The sequence below is a fragment of the Protopterus annectens genome, chromosome 2.part1 (genome assembly GCF_019279795.1).
Source record: "Protopterus annectens isolate FY-2018-M chromosome 2.part1, PAN1.0, whole genome shotgun sequence".
Lineage (NCBI taxonomy): Eukaryota > Metazoa > Chordata > Ceratodontiformes > Protopteridae > Protopterus > Protopterus annectens.
In genome coordinates this window covers 1,715,217,514-1,715,244,725 of record NC_056729.1, presented here as the reverse complement: position 1 = coordinate 1,715,244,725, position 27,212 = coordinate 1,715,217,514, and the positions used below count along the sequence as shown (strand labels likewise).

At 44.4% G+C, this 27,212-nt stretch overlaps 1 protein-coding gene across 7 annotated transcripts in view; it reads left to right on the top strand.

The window, feature by feature from the left end:
• Nucleotides 1-27,212, top strand: part of EIF4G3 (eukaryotic translation initiation factor 4 gamma 3) — a 3,593,176-nt gene that overhangs the window by 2,958,263 nt on the left and 607,701 nt on the right. For all 7 annotated transcript variants that reach the window (XM_044063163.1, XM_044063168.1, XM_044063165.1 and 4 more), the window contains one exon: nt 26,724-26,839. In XM_044063163.1, coding sequence (XP_043919098.1) covers nt 26,724-26,839 — 116 coding nt within the window. The remainder of the gene's footprint in view (nt 1-26,723; nt 26,840-27,212) is intronic.

The window sequence follows — 27,212 nt, the reverse complement described above, 5'->3', positions numbered from 1 at the left end:
TTTATGCCTAAGGTGGTTTCTAGCCTGACTCTGTCAGTCCATACAACTTCCTACCTTCTTTCCTAATCCTCGAAATAGAGGTGAAAGAATCCTACATTCTCTTGATGTGCATAGATAGCTCAGGTTTTACCTGGACATGACTAAAGACCTTCGGAAATCAGCACAGTTGTTGATCAGTTTTGCCCCTGGAGCTCAGGGCAAAGCTATCTCTAAGCAAACCATTTCTTAGTGGATTGCACATTGCCATGAAAGGAATAACAGAAGGTGATACAAAGTTCCTTCTCAGGGGGTTAGGACCCATTCAACTAGAGCAGCTTCCACTTCTACAGCCTTTTTAAGGGGTTTCCCTACTTAAGATATTTTGGAGGCTGCCACATGGCCTTCTGTTCACACTTTCACAAAGCATTATAATTTGTCTTTGTTTTCAAGACCCAGGGCAGGGTTTGCCACTGCTGTTCTGCAGGGCATTATCTCCAGTCCTTGATTCTGTTGGTTCCTCCTCCCTTTTCTCTGGGTTTTGGTAATCAACCCATTGGTTAGGACTGCAACAGTGAAACACGAACATAGTACAGTTGTGTACACTTACCATAAATGTAGATGTTCGAGTGTATTCACTGTTGCAGTCCTGCTTTCCCTCCCTCCTTCCCCCTTTTTCTCGTTTCCTAAGGTACAGGTTAAATTTGGTTTAACCCTTGTTTTCTGGGGACTTCTGACTGTTATGGCAAGAAAGACCGAGGAAGTGACGTCGGCTGCCTTTTTTTGTATCGGACGTCCTGACGTTCTTTACAACCGATGGTAGCCGACGTCATTTTTACTTACCTTTGGTGTTCTGGCCGATCGAGGGCTACCGGTGCTGGATACCCCATTGGTTAGGACTGCAACAGTGAATACACTCGAACATCTACATTTATGGTAAGTATACACAGCTGTACTTTCTGCTACTCCTGCATCATAATCCTCCATCTGTAGCCCTAGTTCTGCCACTCCTGCATCATCATCCTCCTTCTGCAGCCCTAGTTCTGCTACTCCATCATCATGCTGTTTCTGCAGCCCTAGTTCTGCTATTTCTGCATCATCCTCCTCCTCCTCCTGCAGCCCTAGTTCTGCTACTCCTGCAATAATCCTCCTCCTGCAGCCCTAGTTCTGCTACTCCTGCATCGTCATCCTCCATCTGCAGCCCTAGTTCTGCTACTCCTGCATCATCCTCCTCCTCCTGCAGCCCTAGGTCTGGTACTCCTGCATCATCATCCTCCTTCTGCATCCCTAGTTCTGCTACTCCTGCATCATCCTCCTCCTCCTCCTGCAGCCCTAGTTCTGCTACTCCTGCATCATCCTCCTCCTCCTCCTGCAGCCCTAGTTCTGCTACTCTTGCATCATCCTCCTCCTCCTCCTTTTGCAGCCCTAGTTCTGCTACTCCTGCAATCATCCTCCTCCTTTTGCAGCCCTAGTTCTGCTACTCCTGCATCATCATCCTCCTCCTGCAGCCCTAGATGTTCTTCGTGTTTCACTGTTGCAGTCATCACATTTGGGTTATTTGCCTGCGGGTAGCTCTCAGCCGTCCTGAATACCAGTCTTTGGATTTCTGCGTCAGATGCTGTCACTTCTTCCATGACATCAGATCGTCATGGGTATAAAACATGCAGCCGACGCCATTACATTAGTCTTTCTTGCCATGCGGTGCCCGAAGCAGAAGCAGTTCTCAAGTGCCAGTTGGCCGTCTCCTGAAATTTTCGTTTTCGAGTTTCAGACCCGAAGTCTTCAAAAAAGATAAGTACCCCGTTGGGGATCCCTTTTTCTTGCTCTAACTGAAGTCAGAAAAAAATAACAATTGTCTTGCCTGTGGAAAGCAAATACCTCATAGAGATTTGCATTATTACCGTGTTACCTGTTTAGGCCCAGACCACGACGTCCCTCGCTGTCAGTTTTGTGCCTTGTTCAATGCCCAAACTATTCATCGTCATGCTATTTTTGTAGCCAAATACTTTCGTTCTTGATCTCTGTACCCCGAAATGGCTTTCTTAAGCCATCCGACTACCGATCTTCCAAGAAAAGTAAGGATAAAGACAGAGACAGACTGCATAGGTCCAAAACTGACGACGATGCTTCCGTTAAGCTAGTCACCAGTCCACCAGTACTCAGTGAGGCGCTTTCACAGCCCCTGATATTCGCTACTACAATTTCGCAGGCCTCTACTGAGACACATTCGGAGTCTGTTATGCCGCAAGATGCTTCTTCGACTATGGAACCTGCGGATATCTCTACCTTGAATGGGTCTGGAGCTCCTGTGCAGGCACTGGCTTCTGAGGGTGTATTCAGGCGTACAAACTTTCATATTAAAGCGACATCATTTCCAACTAGAATTACCAAATTCCTCAGGCCTAAAACTCATACTATGCGTAGAAAACCGACGACCAAACCGCAGACTCAGGCCCATATGCCTCAAAAACAAATGCTTAGACTGGCTGAAGACTTTATTACCTTAATTAGGGGAAGCCAGCCTTTCCCCTCTGAGACCTAGAACCGATTTTCTTTCTGATTCTTCTGATTAGGAATCTGATATCTCTGCTCCTTTTGATTGCCAGGATTTGCCCTTATCTACTTATGAGGATTCTGATGCAGAGGATTCCATTCCCTCTGCTTCCCCTCCAGAAGTGTTTTCTTTTGGTGAAACCTTGCATACCCTTAGCGAGCATTTCTGCTGGGAAAGCCAGGACTATTCCGAGTCCAAAAAGAGACTTAGGGAATTCTTACTCCTGCCTCAACACAGGCCTCTAGCTATCCCTCCTGTTCTGGCTATTGTAGATGATGTTTTCTTGGAATCTAGCCTTACCCCAGACACTTTACCTCCAGCTCCCAGAAAACCTGACAGGTACTACAGAGTACCTGACTCTCACAAGTTCCTCTTCAAGAATCCTACTGCGGATCCAGAGAGCATTTCCCAAGGACCAAAAGGTATTAAGGCTACTGCTGCCAAAAATCCTACCCCCTTCTGATAGAGATTATAGAAATTTGGACAGATTGGGTAAGAAGGTATACACTGATGCTACTTTGGTCATTAGGGCTTTAAATTGCCAGTTTCATATGTTAAAGTATCAGCAGCATATTATGGTACTACTTAAACAGAAAATTATGTTGATTCGTGACTGCTGAACACAAAGACTTGCAAGATTTAATGCATTCTGCAGAACAAGTTGGTAAACATACTTTGCAATGTGGTTTTGATGCTTTAGAAGCAACTTGCAGGGCTGCCATCACTGGGTCTGTACTTAGAAGGCATGCTTGGCTTAAGCAACAAAACTTGCCAGATCATGTTAAAGCTAAATTGCTGGATGCACCCTTAAACCAAGTCCACCTTTTTGGCAACAAAGCTAAAGTCGTCCTCAAAAGGATGGAGGAAAAAGCTAAATCTATGCAAACTGTTCAAGATTTCGTACAAGTACAGCCTCCCAGATTCAGTATGCATTGGCCTTCAAAGAACTGGTCCTTTCCAGTCCCTTCCAGGCCTTCTCAGTCCAAACCCAGGAACAGCAGACCACCAAGACTTCAGTCTCTGGCTGCGCACAGATCTAAGCAGTGGAGGGCTCCCACTTCCAAAGCAGGGAGTAGTAAGCCACCCCCCTATGGAAAAATGGCACAGTGATTTAACCTTAACTCTTCCAAGCCCTGCTCAACTACTTGGTCCCTTAGGAGGAAAGCTCGCCCTGCATGCAAAAAACTGGGAACTCATTACCCAGGACAAATGGGTTTTGAACATAGTTTCCCGAGGATACAGATTCCACTTCCACACACTACCAATCCCAAATGGTTGGCCAGACCTCCCCCCAAATTAATGGGCGGATGCCCAACAGCAGGTTCTCTCTTCTCAGTATCAGGGCTATTCAGCCTGTCCCAGCAGAACAAAGGGGACAAGGCTTTTATTCAAGACTTTTTCTGGTACCCAGAAAAGAAAACTCCTGGTGTCCCATCCTGGACCTCTCTATTCTCAACACCTTTCTGGTGGTTTCAAAATTCAAAATGCTAACTCTTCAACAGCTTCTTCCTATGCTAGCCAAGGTTGCCTGGCTGGCAACCCTAGACTTAAAGGAAGCTTACCTGCACATCCCAGTAAGAGAATCCTGCAGACAATACCTATGTTTCAGGGCGGGCTCCATGCAGTTACAGTTCTCTGCACTTCCCTTTGGCTTATCTACTGCACCCAGGGTGTTCACAAAGTATCGAGCTCCAGTCATTGCATTTTGCAGGCAGAGAAATATTCAGATTTACCCCTACTTGGACTATTGTCTGATTCAGGCAGACAGCCAGGATTTGCTATTACAACACCTGGCATTTGTAAAGAAACTTCTAACCTCATTGAGGTACACCATCAATGAAAAGAAATATCACCCTAGTACCCTTCCAATAGATTGTATTCCTGGAAGCATGCTTTAACACAACTTCCCAGATGGCATTCCTCACCCCAGAGAAACAAGTTTATTTGACAACCTACTTCAAACTATTGGCCACAAAAAAACAGCTATCTGTAAGGAAAATACTGCAAGCTCTGGGGTTCATGGCCTCTTGCATTCTGCTAATTCCATATGCAAGATTGCAGATGAGGAAACTCCAATGGTATCTAAAAAGTCTATGGTGTCATCATTCTCAGAACCTGGAAACAATGATTCCTATCATTCCTTGTCTAAGGACAGAGTTACTTTGGTGGGCAGAGGCCTGCTACCACAACAAGGGGACTCCCTTTCACTCTACCCCCTGCCTCCCAAACCCTAACAACAGACGCATCAGACTATGTATGGGGGACTCGCATGGCAGGGCAGTGCATTCAGGGCGAATGGAACCCGAGACCGATGCACCTGCATATCAATGAAAAAGAAATGTTAGCTGTACAGAATGCTGTGACAGCCTTCAAAGACCTTATTCTTCCAGGACAACTATTGGTAAAGACAAACAACACCACAGTTATGTGGTACATAAACAAGCAGGGGGGAACCCTCTGTGCAGAATAGGCATGGCTCTGTGGAACACAGTCTTGAGCTGCCAAGTGCACCTACAAACTCAATTCCTGCCAGGCAAACTAAATTCACTGGCAGATGACATAAGCAGAAATCTCATGGACTCACATGAATGGAAACTAGAACCCAAAATATTCAACCTCTTGAGTAATAAATGGGGGACTCCAGAGGGTAGACCTTTGCCTCCCCTCAGAACTACCAGTTGAACAAATTCTGCACCAGAACTCCCCACAGTCCAGCTTGGAAAGTGGATGCCCTGTCCTTTACCTGGGAAAGCCTCTCGGTTTATGCCTTTCACCCTCTGTCTGTCCTCTCGAAGGCTCTACTAAAGATCAAACAGGACAAGCCAAGGGCAATACTGATTGCACCAGACTGGCCACACCAGCACTGGTGTTACCCCCTCTTGCGCAGTATGACACTGCTACAACCATGGCACTTGCCTCAGACCCCTTCCCTGCTGTCCCAGCAGGCGGGCCAGATTCTGCACCCTCCGCTTCAAACTCTGAACCTTGCAACCTGGCTAATTCCATGAGCTCTCCTGTAGCATCCCTCAGTAAGCAGGCACTGGATGCCATTCTGGCGGTAAGGAGGCCTAGTACCAGAAAATCCTATGCTGAAAAGTGGAAAAGATACTGTTCCTGGAACCAGGCTCGGGGGATGGGCACAGTAGTGCCCAGCTTACCTCATATTCTAGACTACTTAACAGAAATGCTCCACAGGGGCCTATCCTTCTTGTCAATTAAGATTCATGCCTCTGCCATTTCAACACATTATAATAGTAAGCCACCCCTCTTCTCTCACCCCTTGCTAAAACATTTCCTTAGAGGGGCCAAAAATTTAAGACACCCCAGGAGAGCTCCCACTCCAGCCTGGGACCATAACTTTGTATTGGAAAAGCTCACTCTTCCCCCTTTGAGCCAGCTGCAACAGCAGAGTTGAAATTCTTTTCTTGGAAAACAGCCGTACTTCTAGCCATCACTTTGGCAAGAAGAGTGTCTGAATTACAGGCCCTCATGGCGGTGGAACCCTTCATTATCTTCCATGCGGACAGGGTTTCCCTCAGGACTAATCCTTCCTTTATGCCCAAGGTGGTGTCTAGTGTGGCCTTAAACCAGTCCATTCATTTGCATACTTTTTTCCCTAATCCACAAAACAAGGGCAAACGGATACTGCACTCTCTGGATGTGCACACACACAACTTAGATTCTGTTTGGACGGGACTAAGCCTCTCAGAAAATTTGAGCAGCTGCTAGTTGACTTTGCTTTAGGGGCAGATGATAAGGCCATTTCAAAGCAAACCATTTCCAAATGGATAGCCCATTGCATTAATTTCTGCTACAAGCACCATGGAAAACCTACCCCACAGGAGATAAGATCACATTCCACCAGGGCTGCATCTATCTCTACGGTATTTCTCAGAGGAGTCCCTACCAGGGACATCCTGGAAGCTGCTACCTGGAGCTCTGTACATACCTTCACCAAACATTACCACCTGCCTATCTTTTCTAAATCCAGAGCTCGATTTACCACAACAGTCTTGCAGGGCTTAATAGCTGGCCCTAATGCTCTTCAACTACCTCCTCCCTTCCTTAGCTTTGGGAATCAACCTAAATGTGATGACTGCAACAGTGAAACACTAAGAATATAGTACAGTTGTGTACACTTACCATAAATGTAGATGTTTGAGTGTATTCACTATTGCAGTCCCAGTTACCCTCCCTCCAACCCCCTGACTTCTCTTGACTCTACCTTTCCTTCTTGTTTGGTATGTATTTTTTCATGTGTATTTGCTTTTTGATGGGGGGTGTACCATTACCATATAATTGCTTTCTATTGTGGGGGGACCTGACATCTGGGGCAAGAAAAACTGATGTAATGGCATCAGCTGCATGTTTTATACTCATGACGGCCTGACGTCCTGGAAGAAGCGATAGTGTCCAACGCAGAAATCTGAAGACTCTGGTGTTCAGGCTGGCTGAGGGCTACCTGCAGGCAGATAACCAAAATGTGATGACTGCAACAGTGAATACACTCGAACATCTACATTTGTGGTAAGTGTACACAACTATACTTACTGCTACTCCTCCGTCATCCTCCTCCACCTCCTGCAACCCTAGTTCTGCTACTCCTGCATCCTCCTCCTGCAGCCCTAGTTCTGCTACTCCTGCATCATCCTCCTCCTCCTGCAGCCCTAGTTCTGCTACTCCTGCATCATCCTCCTCCTCCTCCTCCTCCTGCAGCCCTAGTTCTGCTACTCCTGCATCATCATCCTGTTTCTGCAGCCCTAGTTCTGCTACTCCTGCATCATCATCCTGTTTCTGCAGCCATAGTTCTGCTACTCCTGCATAATCATCCTGTTTCTGCAACCCTAGTTCTGCTACTCCTGCATCATCATCCTGTTTCTGCAGACCTAGTTCTGAAGGTGCTGTGACTAATGGCAGCATCTGTTTATTTGGTACCATGTGAGAGTACTGCAGTGGACCCTGCATTGTACAATAATTTCAGCTCGAACACCCTGAGAATCAGATTATTCAGTCGTTCACAACCTGTCACTGGTATCCACAGTGGTAGCTGCATTCACCATCCCTGCCCCTTCCTCGCAGTCAGATTCAGCATGCATTGTTTGGGGCAGGTAGTCCGAAGGACGTGAGGATGGTTTGTGTGCAGTGAGCTTTCTTGCACAACCCAAGAAGATGACCATTCTTCATTCTTCCACTGCAGGCCCAGCTTCCCCAGGGTGCATTCACAGTGCGCACTGATAACATCAGTGATTTAGGTATTAAATAAGGGGGAACCAGATCCAATTTTGGGATGCCATCAGGCTATGGGAATAGTCAGTCATGTACATTCTTGGTCAAGCCAGTCTGCTACATGATAGGTTTAGTTGCTGCCTTGTGCTGCCACACAAGTGGTTCCTCAGTCTGATAAGAGCAGTGACATTTTTCTGTCACTGGAGAAGCCTTGCCAACTGCATGTATCCCTGAACAATGTAAAATGCAGTATCTTGTTTCTGGTCATCCTTACTTAGGGCAGACCTGTTGGCATGGTATAGTCCATCAGAGTTTAAACCTTTCATCCGACCTCTCCAATCATGAGATTCATACAGAAAGCTAAAATGAACTAGGCCAAGGTTAATTCTCGTAGCACCTTTTTGGACCCAACGTGTGGTTTCCTCTGCTTATAGCCTTATTCATCTCGAGCCTTCCTCAGGTAAACCACATGGTTTCTCCATTTTGTTTGATGACCAGAGACCCTTCTTTTCCCCTCCTAGGTTGATTCATATCCTGAAAGCAGTCAAGCAGCATTGTGCTAGGAGGATGTACATAGAGAAGTGGATAAAATTCTCCATCTAGCTAATAGCATGGAGTAAATCCTTTTAAAGCACTCATTCCTCCTCCTTTTTAATGTGTGATTGAAATTTTCATTAAGGGTTCCAGTTTTTCCACTTTCAGAGTTTATTTAGTAGGTATCTCTGACCTGCGATAAGGATTTAATTGTTTTTCCCTGGCACATCAGAAAGGCTTAAAAGCTTTAAGTGGAGCTTTCTTCTGAGACTATCCTTCAAGGACTGTTTGTAGCTAGAATTTGGAATAAAATTCTTGTATCAAGTCAGGTCTATCTGACATCTTTATCTTTTCAAACCAAAAACTAAAAGACTTCTTGCCTGCCTCCTGGCTTTGTGCCTGCTCTTCATCTGAGGCATAGCTTATTCTAACATCTTTTATCACCTTCTTATACATCCCTTTAAAGCACTAAATCACGTAAACCTACTTATCCCCTTCTACTGCCTCACTTTATTGTAATAGTTAAACTACTATACCCATTTCTAATTAGCACACTCAAATTACCATTCTGTCTCTACTTCTGTATTAACACTTCAACTTGCTTTTCCCCTCCAATCCTCACTCTGTTGTATTTCTTAAATTACTCCTACCTATCTTATACAGCACTCTATCTGTAAAGTGTCAACACAATGCTTGTATATTTGTTTGTTAATATCTGTTATGTATTCACTGAAACTGCAGTATAAAATTATTTGTTGTAAATATTGATGGCATTTAAATTCATCTTGGAACTTTTCTCCCCAGGCCTCTACTGAAAAAAGGCACTTGTACCCATTCGGACTTTCCTGGTAAACAAATGTCAGTAAATAAGGTTTGTCCCTCCATGGTTTTTCGGTTATATTTTGAAGAAGTTGACATGCTCACTTTTCAGCCAGCAGCCATAGGAGAGCTAAAGTATGCATTATGGAAGACTTTTTTTAGTAGCAATTAATTGGCTAGGAGGGTTTCAGAATTACTGTTATAAGCATGGTGTTACCTTACAAACTGACCTCCATTTATGTCTGATGTAGCTTTAGAGTACTTCTGGCAGTGGGCCCAGAGGATTAAGATTCTGAGATGTTATGTTGCTTCCTATATCCCAGGGTGCAGGGCTTGATTGATTGCTTTTACCTACAGCGGTGTAGTTGTAAGCAAATCTCTTAACCAGGCAGTGCTCCTGGGTCACCCCTGCAAAGGGGCACTTGTGTCTAGTGGGCTTACCTGATGAAATGTATAAAAATCCATCTTAAATTAGTCAATTAATCCTCCATTCCTTGAGTACTCAAACAGAAGGGAGTATATCTTGCACTGCCTAGACCTTCACAGAAAACTGAAACCTTAATTAGGACTATAAATTGCAGAAAACGATCAGATGCTCATTTCCTTTGTCAAAAAGTTGAGCCAGAAGATTTCCAAAGTGACCTTTTCCAAGTGGCTTTCAGATTGTATTGTTTACTGTTGCATTTCTGGTAATAGGGACACTTTGCAGTATATCCAGACGCCATTCAGCTAGATGTGTGGTTACTGTTGTAGTATTTTCTAGAAGCTTGTCAGTGGATTGATTACACACTTGTGCAACATACTACAGCCTGGATTTGTTTGCAAGGAATGGGTCGGTCTTTGCGCCACCATCCTTCCTGGCATTCTGCCGTAACATTTCCCAAGTGTTAGATTGTAATCTTTCTTTGTGTTGAGTGGGATGGATAAGATGATGCAGGATATGAAAGTACTTAACACAACAGACCTTCATGATCCCCGTCAATCCTCTTCAGAGTATACCCATCTCCCTGTCCTACATATTTCTGCCCCTTCCTTAATGGTCTTGTTGACACTGCCTGAGGCTTTCATGATTATTAAGAGCCATAAGCCTTGTTAAGAGAGAAGAATATGATGCTGTCTTTCCTAGTGTCTGTAAGCAAATCGCTAGCCAGCTTGATTTGGAGAAGAGAAGAAAGCGATGTTCATTCTGAAAGGGAGGGGGAACTCAAGCTTAGGGGAGATCCTGAAGATTCAGAGTCATTGCCAGTTGAGGTGACCAGTCTTTTCTGTTGAAATGGCTGGACTTGGATCATCTTTATGATAAGTACATAACTTTAGATTTTTATTTACATATTTAAAAAAAATACACCTACTAAAAATACACCTACTACAGTAGCTGCAACCCAGTTGTCTGCTTATGTATCGTGGCTGTTGATAGGAGGGGAGTATGTTAGTAACTTTCTAGAGGTCATGTGTGGAGGGGTAAGTTAGTTTGGGCATTACTGTCTGCCTGTGTCTGTCAGAGACATGGAGACCAGACCTGAGGAGAATTTGCAGTTTCCCACACATTGACAAGGTTGCATTTAAACAGAGGTAGGGATGTGTACAAGAACCCTTTCCAACATGGTAGAAAACCTCTTGTAATTACTTTTCACATTTTCTAAGAGCAGAACACTTGACAGGTAAGTATTAGAGGAAAAATGGTCTTCCAGAAATGCGTCAGACCCATTGCCTGTGTAAGCTCTGACAACGTATGCGTGTTCCTTTAATTCCATGTAAAGCCTACCCTGGCAGGCCTTATTGATTTCTCCTTATTCAACCAATATAGAATGTATTGCTGTCTTTTTGAAAGTTTGACTGAATTTCCATTTCTGAGGAGGTGTTTTGCACAGTCTCTCCTCACCTGGTTGTACTGTGGGCGGAGTCACTTGTGTGTAGTCATGCTGTGGGTGGAGTCACTTGTAGTGCATAGTCGTACTATAGGTGGAGTCACTTGTAGTGCGTAGTCTTTACTGTAAACGTATAAAGATTTTTTTCAAGTGCATCTACTTAAAGGCGTGTGTGTAGCAAGGCCTCTTAGATCCCTGATCATTTGCTTAGTATTTTACCTATGTTTTTATATTCCTCCTTTCTGTTCCTTTGTGGATAATAGTCTTTTGCATGTTAATTTAAGAATGTTTTACCTAGAGCCTTTGGGCTTCAAGTTTTCTGTGAATGCACTTACAGCATTTCTGCCTGCTGAAACTAGTTGCTGTTCTCAAAGATTTGAGGATGTTTGTTTTTCTCTTTACTTTTCCTCCTTTTGTCTACTAACTATCAAGTGTTCATCCATCAGACATGAGCCTGTTTGTTCTGTAATGGTAGGGAATCTTCTGTCAGACTCCAGATAGTAAGAGAGAGCCATCTGGAGGGGCCATCATTCAGGCAACCTTTGGAAAGTTTTATGTGCCCTTACTGGCATTCTGGCTGTAAGAGCACTTTTTTTTTCTATGAATGACCCTAGTACCTCCCCTTGGACAGTGATGTGGACAATTACAACACTGTATGGGCTATTAGTGTCCATATATTCACTTGTGCATGCCTTCTGACTCAAAGCTATCATTCTCTGTATTCGCTGCACTAGCTTGGTTAGCGTTTGGGCATGACCAACCCTGCACCATTCTCCAGCCATTGGCTCTGTCCCCATCCACCAAACAGAGATCTCGTCTAGGACTGATGGCACAAGACTGGCCAGGATTCAGCCTCTTCCTCCCCTGCCATTCCATTAAATGCCTGACCATTAGTGAAACTTGGGGTCATAGAGCTTTATCCCTGTATGTCACAGGCCCAAGCTTTATTCTCATTTTTGCCTGTTCTGCTTGCATATAAATTTTGAATGCAGCAATTTTAAGATGGGCTCGGAGGTGTTACCAAATGAAATGCATACATATTTGTGTGCTACCTGTTAATGATGGTAATACATAAACATTTCTAGAGTTGCAACATTCTTTGTCCCACATCAGATCTCTGATGTTTACACTGTATAAAACAGCTCCCTAGTACAAATATAAAACTTATATTGGCTGATTGCTTGAAGTGTAAGAATGTTTGCTTTTTCCCCATTGAAGTTCAGATACAGGTTAGCAATTTTAGATATGAGGACTTGTTCTTTGAAGTAAACCCCTTGATTCTTCAAACCAGCTTAAGTACATATCATTTGTACCGTACATAATGTATGTACAAGTCTTGAACAGTGTTTGTTCTCTATGGCTTTATCTACTTAACTACTCTGCATTTTAACTTCTAACTTGGATTTTTTTTAACTTAATTTGTTTGCATACTACAACAGTGTTCTCTTATTATCAAAGTGTGAATGCGTTACACCTTGACTATGCCTGCATATTGGTCAGTTGTGATCAGTGCACTATCCCAGTAAAACATTCAAATAAAAATAATGTGTGCTTTGTGGCATATGCTGTATTTCCTAGATTCATAGGTAGGTACTAGGCTATTGGCCCTAGTGCCTATATAAGCCTAGCCAAAAAAGTTCCCTGGCTTTCACCACCCAAGAAAGTTATTTTCCTGTGCCCCTGTCTAGCAGAGCCACAGAAGTGATCCCCGGGGTGAATTTCCTATTTCCCATCCAATTGTCGAAATTTTTTTAGAGGGCTAATGAGGAGCTTTGCTTGACATAAATGGGTAGTCTGTTCCAGAGCATGAGAAGTCTCTGGGACAGGAATCTATCCCTCCAGCATGTTCTGTTTATTGTGGTGGCAGGGTTTAGGTCCCTGGAGCATGTGGCTCGGAGGGATTGGGTTTTCTTTAAGTGTAGCATGTCCAACATATATAGGTTTGACATGGCTTTGTATGTTAGGCAGAGGTCGCCTCTGAGTAGGCGATAAGCATCAGAGTAGAGATGGAGTTTTTTGAGACAGTCTGTGTATTGCATCTGTTTGATGCCGGTAATCCTCTTAGTGAGGTATTTATGTGGCCTTTCTAGTTGTTGTAGATGTCTTGCAAGGTACATGCCAATAATGGATCTGATGAGGGATGAGTAGAGAAGAACAATGACCTCTTTTTTTCTGGAAGTGAACCTCTTTGTGATGAGGTGTGCCACGTAGAAGGTTTCCTGACTACTGTGGCAATGTGATGATCAAATGAGAGACTACTGTCCACCTGTGTCCCAAGGTGTCTTAGTAGGCTACTGCCTATGTGGTAGTTCATGGGTACAGTGTTTTTCCCAAAGGGGATGACAGTGTATTTCTTGGCATTGAGCTTTGAGGCCAATGACTTTGACACCAAGCATCAGTCTCAGTGAGACCCCTTTGCAGAATGTCTACATCATTAGACAATTCTGTTATGGCATCTAGTTTGCAGTCGTCTGCAAACTTTGTTAGCCAAAGACCTGCTGTATTAGCCAGGACTTCTGAGAAGTATATGCCAAACAGGAGAGGACCCAGGACTGAGTCCTCTGGTACTCCACTTGTCACTGGTCTGAAGTTGGATTTGGAGTCGGCTACTGTCACTGTGTGGGTTCTGTCAGTGAGCCAGTTGGCCCACTCATCTTGTGACATAGGGATTTATGTCCAGTCTAGTGAGTTTATCTATAATTTCAGAGTGGGGGATGGTGTCGAAAGCCTTGGCAAAGTTAAGATAGACTGTGTGCACCACCTTCCCCTCATCCATGGCTCTGGTGATTGCTTCAGAGAAGTCAGTCAGGTTTAGGAGACATGACCTACCTTTTACAAACCCAAACTGAGTGGGGTCCAGAGTTTGGAGGTTACCTATGTCCTTGTTTAAAAGCTCCAAGATGATACGTTCAATGGCCTTGCAAACCAGACTCGTCAGGCTAATGGGTTGGTAGATCCTGGGGCCCGTGGTGGCACCCCCTTTGTGGAGTGGGATAACCGTCGCTGTGCGCCATTCAGTTAGGCACAAAGCCTGAAGTGAGGCTATGATTGAACATGGTACTTAGGTGGGGTGCTAGTTCATTCTGTAGTTCATCCAGAACGCAGCCTCGGATGTTGTCAGGTCCCATGGATCTTGTAGTTTGTGTTGCCCATCTTTTTTTATGATAGTTCTTACATCATTGAAAATTATGAAATAAGGGGGCTTTTGGGACAAAAAGTGGTCTGCTGTGTCATCTTATCACCCATTTTCCTGTGCCTTTATCTCAACTAGTGGTATCCTAGCAACTGTTGTCTTAGAGTCATACTCCAACAATCAGTGTTTTTGTATGACCGCTGTAACCTTGGATGTGGGGGCCCTCCTGATGTCACAAGTATATTGTTTCCAGAGTCACGGCATTTCAGAGAAACAAGAATAAGTGTTTATTTTTCTCCATGGTGGTACGATTTTCATAGGGTAATATATTTATAGCCCTTACATTGAGGGATGCAACCCCCTAAAAAACACTAATGTATATTATCTCCCTTTATTTGTTCCAGCAGTCAAAAGGAAGCGTGGGATAGTTTGGTTGAGAAACTGGTCGGGGGAAAATAACACACGGTCACAGTAGCCTTGAAAAAAGTATGTGGCAAACATGTAAACTTTGTTCTGCAAAACTTTCTTGCATTGTTTTCCTGTGTATGTTGTTTTTTTTTTTTTTTTAAATCTTATGTCTGTATAGTAATGTGTCCCAGAGTTCTCTTTGTAAATGTATTGTACTCCGTAAGGGCATCATGGTTAACAGCGAACTAAGTATTGTCATGGTAATTGCCTTAGTTTTTGAAGTTTTACGGATGTATCCGCCTTTTTGTAGTTGGACTGTACTTAAGTAATTAAGATTTTTATTTATTTAACATTTGATGTCCTGTAGTCCTGTCTCGCCTTCGTTCTTACATATGAGTTCAGAGCCGATCCTCTGTTCTGACTCAGGTGATTACAAAGCTCAGTCTCTCAGTTGGCTCGTGGCAAGGTAGGTATCCCATAGTGCACTAGTAAGAATCCTCAGGTCTCATTTGCCAGGTCTGTGAGTTCAGAAGTGCTTCTTTCTTGGCCGTGGCGAAATTGGATATTTTTCATTGTTATTCTTATTGATATATTGGCATGTTAATATAGCTTAGATGATGCTCTTGTTACACTGTTGCAGTCATCACATTTGGGTTATCTGCTTGCAGTAGCCCTCAGTTGGCCTGATTATCAAAGTCTTGGGTCCTGCGTCGGTTGCAGTCTCATCTTCTGTTATGTCAGGTAGTCAGGGGTATAAAGCATGCAGCCGATGCCATTACATCAGTCTTTCTTGCCATCCGGTGCCCGAAGCAGAAGCAGTTCACAAGTGCCGGTCGGCTGACTCTTGACATTTTTGTTTTCGAGTTTCAAAACTGAAGTCTTCAACTAAAGCCAAGTCCCCCATTGGGGAAACTTTTTCTTGCTCTAAACCGATGTCAGTAAAAGTCAAGAATTGTATTTCTTGTGGAAAGCAAATATCTCAAAGATTTTCATTCGTACTGTATTCCTTGCCTAGGCCCTGAACACGACATACCTCGCTGTTGGATTTGTGCCTTATTTAAGTGACGAACTATTTGTCGTCTTTATATTTACGCTTCTAAATATTTTGGTACTCTGTTCAATTATCCAGATACATCTTTGGTTAGCCATCTGACTACTGGCATTCCAAAAAAACGCAAAGATAAAGACAGAGACAGGCCGCCTAGGTCCAAAGTTGCCGACACTTCTTCTCCTAAGCCAGTCGCCAGTTTGCCGGTACTCAGGTGCTTTTGCAGCCCCTGATACCTGCTACTTCAGATTTGCAGGTCTTTACTGAGACCCATTCGGAATCCGGTATGCCGCGAGATGCTTCAACGGTGGAACCTGCGGATGTCTCTACTTTGGATGGGTCCAGAGTCGCTGTGCAGGCACCGGCGTCTGAGGGTGTATTCAGGCCTACTGACTTGCATATTAAACCAACGCCATCTTCTTCAAGGCCTAAATCTCGAGCCATGCCTAGAAAACTGATGCCCAGACTGCATGGTCAGGCCTCTATGCCTAAAAAACAAATGATAAGAATGGCTGAAAACCTTATTACTTTAAACAGGGGAAGCCAACCTTCCCCCTTTGAGAGACGTAGGACTGAATTTGCTTATGATACTACTGACCAGGATTCTAAAATTTCTGTTTCCTCTGACCAGGATTTACCCTTATCTACCTATGAGGATTCTGATGCAGAGGACTCTATTCCTTCTGCTACCCCCCAAAGGATTTCTCTTTTGGTGAAACCTTGTATACTGTTAGGGAGCATTTTCGTTGGGAAAGCCAGGATTACTCTGATTCTAAAAAGAGGTTTAGGGATTTCTTACTTCTGCCTTAGCACAGGCTCTTGGCTATCCCTCCTGTACTAGACATTGTTGATGATGCCTTTTCGGAGTCTAGCTTGGCCCTTGACTCTTTACCTCCTGCTCCAAGAAAACCTGATAGATATTACAGGGTTCCTGACTCTCACAAGTTCCTCTTTAAAAATCCTACTGCAGATCCTGAGAACATTTCACAGGGACCCAAGGGCATTAAGGCTACTACTGCCAAAAATCCTACCCCCTCTGATAGAGACTCCAGGGCGCTGGATAGATGGGGTAAGAAGGTATACACTTCTGCAACCTTGGCCATTAGGGCCTTAAATTGCCAGTTTCATATGTTAAAGTATCAGCAGCATATTATTGGATTGCTTAAACAGAAAGTGATGTTGATTCCTGACTGTGCTGAAAATAAGGATTTACAGGATTTAATGCATTCTGCTGAACAGGTTGGAAAACATACTTTGCAATGTGGTTTTGATTCACTAGAGGCATCTTGCAGGGCTGCTGTCACTGGGTCTGTACTTAGAAGGCATGCTTGGCTTAAGGAGCAGTCCTTGCCAGATCATGTTAAAGCTAAGTTGCTGGATGCTCCCTTAAATCAGGACCACCAGTTTGGCAGCAAAGCAGAAGTTGTTCTTAAAAAGATGGAGGAAAAAGCTAAATCTATGCAAACTGTTAAAGATTTTCTACAAGTACAGCCTCCAAGATTTAGTAGGCATTGGCCCTCTAAGAATTGGCCCTTTCCTGTCTCTTCCAGGCCTTCTCAGTCCAAACCCAGAACCAGTAGAACACCTAGGCTTCAGTCCCAGGTTATGCACAGGACTAAGCAGTGGGGGGCTCCCACTTCCAAATCAGGGAGTAGTAAGACTCCCCCCTATGATAAACTGTCTCAATTACTTAACTTTAAAACTTCCAAGCACTTCTCAAGTGACTGCTCCTTTAGGAGGAAAGATTGCTCTGCAAGCAAAAAACTGGGAACTTATTACCCAGGACAAATGGGTTTTAAATATAGTTTCCCAAGGATAAAGATTTCACTTCCACATGTTACCAACTCCAAACGGTTGGCCAGATCTCCCCCCCAAATCAGTGGGCAGAGGCTCAAAAGCAAGTACTCTCTCTCTCTTGAGCATAAAGGCTATTCATACTGTACCAGAAGCGGTAAAGGGACAAGGTTTCTACTCAAGACTTTTCCTGGTACCCAGAAAAGACAACTCATGGCGTCCTTTCCTGGACACTTCTATCTTAAACACCTTTTTGGTGATTCCAGAATTCAAGATGCTAACTCTTCACCAGTTGCTGCCTATGCTAGGCAAGGATGCCTGGTTTTAAAGGAAGCCTACCTGCATATCCCAATCAGGGAATCTTGCAGACTATACCTATGCTTCAAAGCAGGCTACATGCACTATCAGTTCTCTGCACTGCCCTTTGGCTTATCTACTGCACCCAGGGTATTCACAAAGTGCCTAGCTCCAGTCATTGCATTTTGCAGGCAAAGAAATTTTCAAATATACCCATACCTGGACGATTGTCTAATTCAGGCAGAAAGCCAGGACATACTTTTGAATCGTCTGGCATTTGTACAAAAGGTGCTAACTTGTCTGGGGTACACCATAAATGAAAAGAAATCACATCTGGTACCCTGTCAGTAAATTATACTACTGGGAGCAAGCTTGAGCACAACTTCCCAGATGGCTTTCCTCACGCCAGAGGAGCAAATTCATGTGGCAACTTACTTCAAATTAGTGGCCACAAAAACCCTGCTATCTGCAAGGCAAATGCTGCAAGCCTTGGGGCTCATGGCCTCATTGATTCTACTAATTCCGTATGCATGACTACATATGAGGAAATTACAATGGTATCTAAAAAGCCTATGGTGTCAACATTCTCAGGATCTAGAAGCAATGATTCCTATCATACCTTGCCTATGGTTAGAATTCCTTTGGTGGGCAGAGGCCTGCCACAAAAACAAGGGTCTACCATTCAATGTACCCCCTGCCACCCAAACACTTAACAACAGACGCATCAGACTATGCATGGGGGGCTCACCTGGCAGGGAAGTGCATTCAGGGCAAATGGAACCCAAGTCAAATGCACCTGCATATCAAGTCAGAAAATGTTAGCTGTACAGAATGCTCTGACAGCCTTCAAGGACCACATTTTTCCAGGACAGTTGATGGCAAAGACGGGCAACACTACTTTTATGTGGTACATAAGTAGGGGGGGTACCCATTCTTACTCCCTCTGCAGACTAGCCATGGCACTGTGGAACACAGCCTTGAGCTACCAAGTGCATCTACAGGCTCAATTCCTGCCAGGAAAACTAAATACACTGGCAGACGGACTAAGCAGAAATCTCATGGACCCACACGAGTGGAAACTGGAACCAAAGACTTTCAACATGTTGTTAAACAAATGGGGGAGCCCAGATGTAGACCTGTTTGCCTCCCCCCAGAACTACTAATTGGACAAATTCTGCACAAGGACTCCCCACAAACAAGCTTGGTTAGTGGATGCTCTGTTCTTCAGCTGGAAACATCTATCAGTTTATGCCTTTCCTCCTGTGCCTTTTCTCTCCAAGGTACTACTAAAGATCAAACAGGGCAAACCAAGGATGATACTGATTGCACCAGACTGGCGACGCCAACACTGGTACCCCCTCTTGCGCAGTGTATCACTGCTAGCTCATGGCAGCTGCCTCAGACCCCTACCCTGCTGTCACAGCAGGAGAGCCAGATTCTGCACCCCCAGCTTCAAACCCTGAATCTTGCAGCCTGGTTAATTACCTATTCTCTCTCTTACCATCCCTCCGTAAACAAGTGTTGGATGTCATTTTGGAGGCAAGGGGGCCTAGTACTAGAAAATCTTATGCTGAAAAATGGAAAAGATTATGTGCCTGGAACCAAAATCAAGGGATGGCCACAGCAGCACTCAATTTACCTCAGATTCTTCAGTACTTAACTGAGATGCTTCACAAGGGCCTTTCCTTTTCCTCCATCAAAATTCACGGCTCAGCCATTTCAGCTCATTACAACACAGAACCACCCATCATTTGTCATCCACTGCTCAAGCAGTTTCTCAGAGGGGCCAAAAACTTAAGACCACCCAGGAGAGCCCCAACTCCACCCTGGGACCTTAACTTTGTATTGGAAAAACTCACTCTTCCTCCTTTTGAGCCAGCTGCAAGTGCAGAGTTAAAATTCCTTTCTTGGAAAACAGCTTTCCTTTTAGCTATCACTTCAGCAAGAAGGGTATCTGAATTACAGGCCCTTATGGCAGTGGAGTCTTTCATGCGGACAGGGTATCCCTCAGGACCAATCCCTCCTTCATGCCCAAGGTGGTATCCAGTGTGACTCTTAATCAATCCATTCATTTGCCAACTTTCTTTTCTGACCCACAGAACAAAGGGGAATGTATTCTGCACTCCTTAGATGTGCACAGACAGCTTAGATTTTACTTGGACAGGACTAAACCTGAAAGGAAATCTGAACAACTGCTGGTGGCATTTGCTGCAGGGGCAGAGGGGAAGGCTATTTCAAAGCAAACCATTTCTAAGTGGGTAGGCCATTGCATTAATTTCTGCTATAAGTACCATGGAAAACCTATCCCGCAGGGGATTAGACCCCATTCAACCAGGACTGCATCTACCTCTACAGCCTTTCTCAGAGGTGTCCCTACCAGAGACGTCCTAGAAGTTGCCACCTGGACTTCTGTACATACTTTCACCAAGCAATTTTCTCTAAATCCAGAGCTGGCTTTGCCACTGCAGTCTTGCAGGACCTTATAGCTGGTCATAATGCTATCTAAATTCCTCCTCCCATCCTTAGCTTTGGAAATCTACCCAAATGTGATGACTGCAACAGTGAAACACGAAGAACATAGTACAGTTGTGTTGACTTACCATAAATTTAGATGTTCAAATGTATTCACTGTTGCAGTCCTGGTTACCCTCCCTCCAGCCCCCTGACTTCTTTTGGCTATACCTCTTCTCTCCTTTACTATGCTTAAAAGCTTTTTGGTGTATTTTCTTTTTTGTTGGAGGTATAACCTTTTGTGTGTGTATATATATAATATTTTAATTGCTTCCCATTAAGGGGCACCTGACATCTGGGGCAAGAAAAACTGATGTAATGGTGTCGGCTGCATGCTTTATACCCCTGTGACTACCTGACGTCACGGAAGATGAGACAGCATCCGATGCAGGACCCAAGACTTTGATAATCAGGCCAACTGAGGGCTACTGCAAGCAGATAACCCAAATGTGAGGACTGCAACAGTGAATACACTTGAGCATCTGCATTTATACTAAGTGTACACAACTGTACTTTTTCATAGCTTAGGTAATAGTTATTAGTAGGTAGTAAATAGAAGTGTGTTTTTACTATTTTTGGTAGTTCTTGTTGAGAGCTTGGCCGTTTCTAGGCCCGTTTTGTTCTCCCGAGTGGTATCCCTTCTGTTTGCTAGTTTTTCAGATATTTTCTATTAACGTAGGTCTGCGTTTGTGTTGAGACCTTTTATTCTAGCATTGTTTTTGACTAGAATACCTTTTTGTGTGCGCAGTGTTTACTATTTGCTAATTTGTAGCCTGTTGTTTAAAAAATTTACAGTTTATAGTACACATGCTGACTTAGCGTTTCCCTTTTTCTGTGACAGCTGGGTCCGTTTAAGTTAGAGGACCTAGTCCTCTGTTTTTGCTAGTCTGTGTGCGTGTTATGTTTAGCAGGGCTAGACCTGTAAGTTAGAGGACCACTTAGTCCTCAGTTGTATTTCTTGTGTGCTGTTTTTCTTGCAGGGTGAAGCCCTTTAAGTTAGAGGACCTTGTCCTCTCTTCTGTCTTTGATAGCGTTGGCTTAGTAAGCATGTCTAAGGAATCTAAAGATCATAAACCTTCGGGTTTTAAAAAGCGCCTTAAGTGCTCCCAAGAAATGTCTATAACTGACTGGCATAGTAACTGTGTTTACTGCCTCGGTGCCATTCATCTGCAGGAAACTTGTTCATTCTGTCCATCATTCAGCTTTCGAGCTCTGCAAGACAGGAAGAGCAAGCTTATCCTGAAAAGTTCTCCTTAAGCCTTCCCTTGAGGAGGATTTAGCCAGCTTGTCATTCTCACACTCCAAGTCTCCTTCTTCAAAGAAAGAGGTGGTCAAGTCAGCCAAGAGACATTCTCCTGCACCGACTATTTTGTCTGGACTTCCTCAGAAAGTTTTGATGTTGGACAAGCCTTCTACCTCTTTGGCTCCACCATCCTCGGAGCCGGTCAAGGTTATCGATATTGACACTGCAGTGTTGGCTCCAAGTTTTTTGGAGCCGACCACTGAGAAATTGCATTTGAGCCGGTCCAGAGAGTTATTGCCGGTCTCCCCAACCTTACGATCTCCCATATTGCAGAGATCTAGGTTGCCTACCTTGTCATCGAGATCCTCCAAGAGCCTTTCAGAAGAGGATGTCGAGAGAGTAGTACTTAGACTCTTGAAGTCGTCTGCTTTACCAAAATTGTTGCTGGCTCAGACCCAGTCGGTCCTGGAACCATCTAAGACCATTCCCCCTGTTGCTGTTCCTCCTCCGAGCCATGTTGGTCCTTCGGAGCCAGAGCTTTCAGTGACACTTGTGGTGGAACCCTCGGTTCCAGCACCCCTTGTGTCTGTCTCTGAGCCGAGTTCTGCTCCTGCACCTTCAGTGCCGTCCTTGGTGTCTAGGAGCCAAAGCTCCCCAGTCAGCCCCGACAGAGATGCTTGGACCCGAACTACTACTGTTCTGAGCCTACCTCTCGGTGCGTCAGCTAGGTTGAGCTCAGATCCTACATCCATCTCGGAGCTTATCGCTTTGGAGCCGAGGGCTACTTCCATTTCCTCGGAACCGGGGCTGTCCTCAGAGCCAGAAATATCTGCATTTGGGATGATGGGCATGCTGTCCAGGTCAAAAACTTCGCACAAGGAGTACCGATGCTCTTCCCTCTCAAGCACCAACCTCTGTCTCAGCACCATCTCTGTCTCAGCAGCAGAGACCCGCAGCCTCAGGAGCCACCATTGGCTGGCCCCCAGTCTTCCAAGACCTCCCCAGAATACCCATCTGAGGAGCCGCCTCAGAAGAGGACTTGCAAGCGGAAGCATGTAGACTCCCCAAATGAGTCCATCACCTCAGACACTGACCTCATGGAGTCAGAAGAGTCCCCTAGGTCGTCCTCTGATGATATCTCCTTTGTAGATATCTTAGAGATCCTGAAACAGAGAGGTGGCTGGCCCACTGTCACCCCTTCTGATGAGGAGTCAGTGTACCTGACGGCTTTCGGGTCTCAACCTTCAGCCTTTTGGGTGTCTCCACCTTTTGATGAGCTCCTGGACCTAGTTAGTCTAATGGTGTGGGAAATGCCTGATGCCGTGGAACCAGTCCCCAGAAGGCCAAACAAATTTCTCTCAGCCCCCAAAGAGGAAGAATTCTTGACCAAAGATGTGCCTGTAGATGCCATGGTGGTGGCGGCAGCCACAAAGAAGGAATTAGCAGAGACTTCTACATCTGTTCATCCACCGAACAAGGAGTCTCGAATGATGGGATAGATACGGGAAGCATATCTTCTCTTCCGTGGCTTTCACACTCGGATCGCTTAATTACTGTACCCATTTTTACTAGGCTTCAAAGAGATCTCCTAAAAGAACTAGGAGGTACTCTCCAAGGTACATTAACTGAAGGAGTCCGTGAGAAAGTTACTGCTCAGTTGTCCACCTTAAACTCCATTGTTAACTCCTCCATGAGGCTGATATCCTATGCAGCAGATGGAGCGAGTAGGGCAGCGGGTTCAGGAGTTTCCCTTAGGAGACTCTCCTGGATGTGCTTATGTAACTTTGCGGGGCCTTTCAATCTACTTTTACCAGTGCCCCCTTTGACGGTTCCTCTTTGTTTGGATCAAAGGTAAAGATACACTCACCAGGTGTGAGCAGGAAGGGAAAACTCTCTCTGCCGTGGGAGTACTTTTTTCCATCCCTTCTAGACCATACCCCAAGGATCAGAGAGGTGGCAAAATGTGGTTCAAGAAATCCCAGAGATTTTTCCCAGACGCACAAGGTGACTCCTCCTTCAAAGGCAGAGGAGGAGGAGCTAATGATAGACATTGCCCTAGAGGCGGGGGTCTGCAAAACCAGGGTGGCCGTGATTCCTTTGGTGGTCGTCCCTATCAGTGCTCCTGAAGTGGGGCCCGACTGCACTTTTCTGGAGCCAGTTGGGGGTCGCTTATCTTTGTATCCATAAGCCTGGCTCGTCATCACCCAAGACAAGTGGGTACAAAGAATAATCACCAGAGGATACTCCATACCCTTCTTTCTCCCACCTCGTACCACCAAGAAGATTCCAGATGTTTCACCCAATCACAGGGATCAAGCAACCATAGAAATTCAAAAGTTGCTTACAAAGAGAGTCATCCAACCCATCCCCACAGACCAGATAGGATTCGGAACTTACTCCAGATTCTTTGTAGTGCCAAAACGAACAGGTGACTGGAGCCTCATTTTGGACCTCGGCAAATTAAACGAATCAGTGAAGAAATCCAAGTTCCAAATGGTAACTCTGCAGTCGATACTCCCTTTGTTAGGGGAAGGCAATTGGATGTGCTGCTCCATAGACCTCCAAGATGTGTACTACCACATCAAAATGGAAAGAGCATTGAGGAGTCTGGGAGCCAGTCATTACCAATTCCGCGCTCTGCCCTTTGGTCTCACCACAGCCCCCAGGTTGTTCACCAAATGCATGGCTGTAGTGACAGCTCACTTGAGACGTCTGGGATTCCAAGTGTTTCCGTACCTGGACGACTGGCTGCTGACTGGAACCACCAGGCATCTACTTCTACAAGCCAGGGATTCAACCATTCAGCTCTGCACCCAATTAGGGATTACGATAAATTGGGAAAAGTATGCCTTGTCACTCTCTCAATATGCGACTTTTATAGGTGCAGAAATAGACAGAGTCGGCATGATGGCTCGTCTTCCCTCAGACAGAACTCAAAATCTCAGCAAGAGATATACACCCTTTTTCTTACGTTCATAGATTAGTACTAAGCTAACTGCCCTTGTGAGCCATTTTAAGCCTAGCCAATTGTCCCTTGTGAGACTCAAACCCTGCACCTTGTGATTGCAAGGCAAACACCTTAACCATTAGGCCACCCTCCCAACCCCTTAAATTATTACTAGGCTAACTGCCCTTGTGGGTTATTTTTAAGCCTAGCAAATTACTTCATGTGAGAATCAAACCCTGTTCCCTGTGTTTGTAAGGTAACACCTTAACCATTATGCTAACCTCCTCAACAAAGAGTCAAAGCCAAGACAGTGCTGAAACTTTTAGGGACCATGGCTTCTACCATAACCCTAGTTCCACTAGCCAGACTACATATGCGAATCCTTCAATGGCTACTCTCTTCTCAGTGGACTCTCCAACAACTGCCTCTGTCTCACCATATTCTGATAACAGAATCTTGCAAAAAGGACCTTCGTTCCTTGCCAACCCATTGCTACTGTGACCACGGATGCCTCCCAGATAGGGTGTTGGGGGGCATTATCTAGGCAGGACTGTCCAAGGCACATGGCAAGATCATGAGGCTCACCTGCATATCAGTGTCCTAGAGATGAGAGCAGTGCTACTAGCGTTGCAAGCAATTCAATGACTTTCTTCCTCTAGGGACAATAGCAATCCATTCGGACAATATGTCCGTGGTATGGTATTTAAACAAGCAAGGAGGAACGAGATCCTACACCCTATGTCGAGGGGCTCTTTGTTTGGCAGTGGGTGATATCTTCCCAGTGCTTTCTAGTACCAATGCATATCCCGGGGACAACCAGTGTAATAGCCGACAAGCTCAGCAGGGCAATCTCAATGCCTCATGAGTGGTCTCTGAATCAGAAAGTTGCGGAGCAGATTTTCCGCAAATGGGAACAGCCTTGCTGCAATCTATTTGCCAGCCCAGTCATCGCCTTTTGAACCCCGCACATTCTTATGAACTGAAGTTCCCGTCTTGGGAGACCATTTTTCTAGTAGCTATTACATGTGCCAGAAGAGTGTCAGAGTTGCAAGCATTGTCAGTCAAACCTCCTTACTTGATTTTTCATAGAGACAGTGTTTTTCCTTCATACAAACCCATCTTTCATACCCAAGGTTCTCTCAGTCTAATTTGAATCAAACTAACAAACTATTGGTATTTTTTCCTAATCACTCAAACAGTGCAGAATATAAATTTTATCAAATTGATGTTCACAGACAGTTAAGGTTCTATCTTCATAGAACCAAGGAACTTAGAAAGTCAGACCAATTGTTCGTATAATTTTCTGACACTAGGATGGGTATGCTAGTTTCAAAGATAAATCTGTCAAATTGGATATCAAACTTTATCTTGTTTATTTACTCTTCCAATGGCAAGCAACTTAAGTTTAAAATTAAGGCTCATTCATGCAGATCCTTATCCACATCAGCTGCTTTTCAATCCCGAGTTCCAATTGACAGTATTTGTGCAGCAGCAACTTGGGCTACTCCTCATACATTTATTACTCATTACAAATTGGATTTGACCTCAAGGGGTAGAGCCTCCTTTGGTTCCACGGTTCTTAGTATATTCCCGTGAGCCACCTGAGAAAAAGCTGCTAAGGACGCTGTTCCATATATAAGAATGAAGGTGAGATAGAACTACAGAACATTAAGAAGTTATGTACTCACCATAACGTTCCATGTTTGCAGTCCATCTCGCCCTTCATTCTTATGAACCCACCCACCTACCCCCGTCCATGTATCCTTGGGGGATCTGGAGACAAGATAGTATTGCTTCTTTGTAGGACGGAAACCTTTCATCTTGTTGTTCCTTGTGGAAAACTTTTCTGTCACTTTTATAGTCAGCAGCAAACAAGATCTGGAGATTCTTACTAGTGCACTATGGGATACCTACCTTGCCATGAGCCAACTGAGAGAATTTGAGCTTTGTAATTGGCCAAATCGGAGCCGAGGCTCGGCTCTGAACCCATATGTAAGAATGAAGGGCGAGATGGACTACAAACCTGGAACGTTATGGTGAGTGCATAACAACTTCTTTTTTACCGGGGAAGTCTGACTGGGACAGAGTCCATTTTCACCGAAGTGCCAGGGCGAAATGCTGCAGATGCATGTCTTTGGAAATGGTGCCTGAAAGACTTGCCCTGTAGTCAGCACACCTTCTTACGATATTCACTGTTCTGATATTTAGATGAATCTGTCTCTCACTGTGTGTGTTTGCTTACACATGTCTGTGGAGGTGTTTTGCTTTCTGGTGTGCTGTCTTTGCCTGCACTTGCATGCTTAGTTAGGTATGTTTTCTGTCATTTCTGTTCAGTAAGTCTGTATATTTTTGTGTCTCTTCTCAGCCAAGATTGATGTTTTACTGCCTTCAGTGCAAGACAAAGCTGCACTGTCTGAAGAGGAGATGGAAAGAAAATCCCAATCAATCATAGATGAATTTCTACATATTAATGATTATAAGGTAAGCGTGACAAAGACTGACCTTGTGTGTTTTACAGTGTCTTGGAAAAAATAATCTGCTTATAATTGGTTGTTTAATGAAAAATTGTAGTTGCCTTACACTGTATCGTAATGCACACTACAGCAAAATGGATGTGTGTATCAATGTTAACGTAGGTACAGATGTTATTGATTGATGGTCATTTAATGTTTTGTTACGGTTTTACACCTTGATATACAACTAATAAAACCAGTCATGAGGACAGTGAAAAGTACATGATGATTATGGTAGTATGATGTATGTATTTAAAATTAAACTGCTTTATTGGAAACTAAAGCAGAGGAGGGTAGAATCCTATTCAAACACATTCTGCAGATGCTGATAATTCATGAAG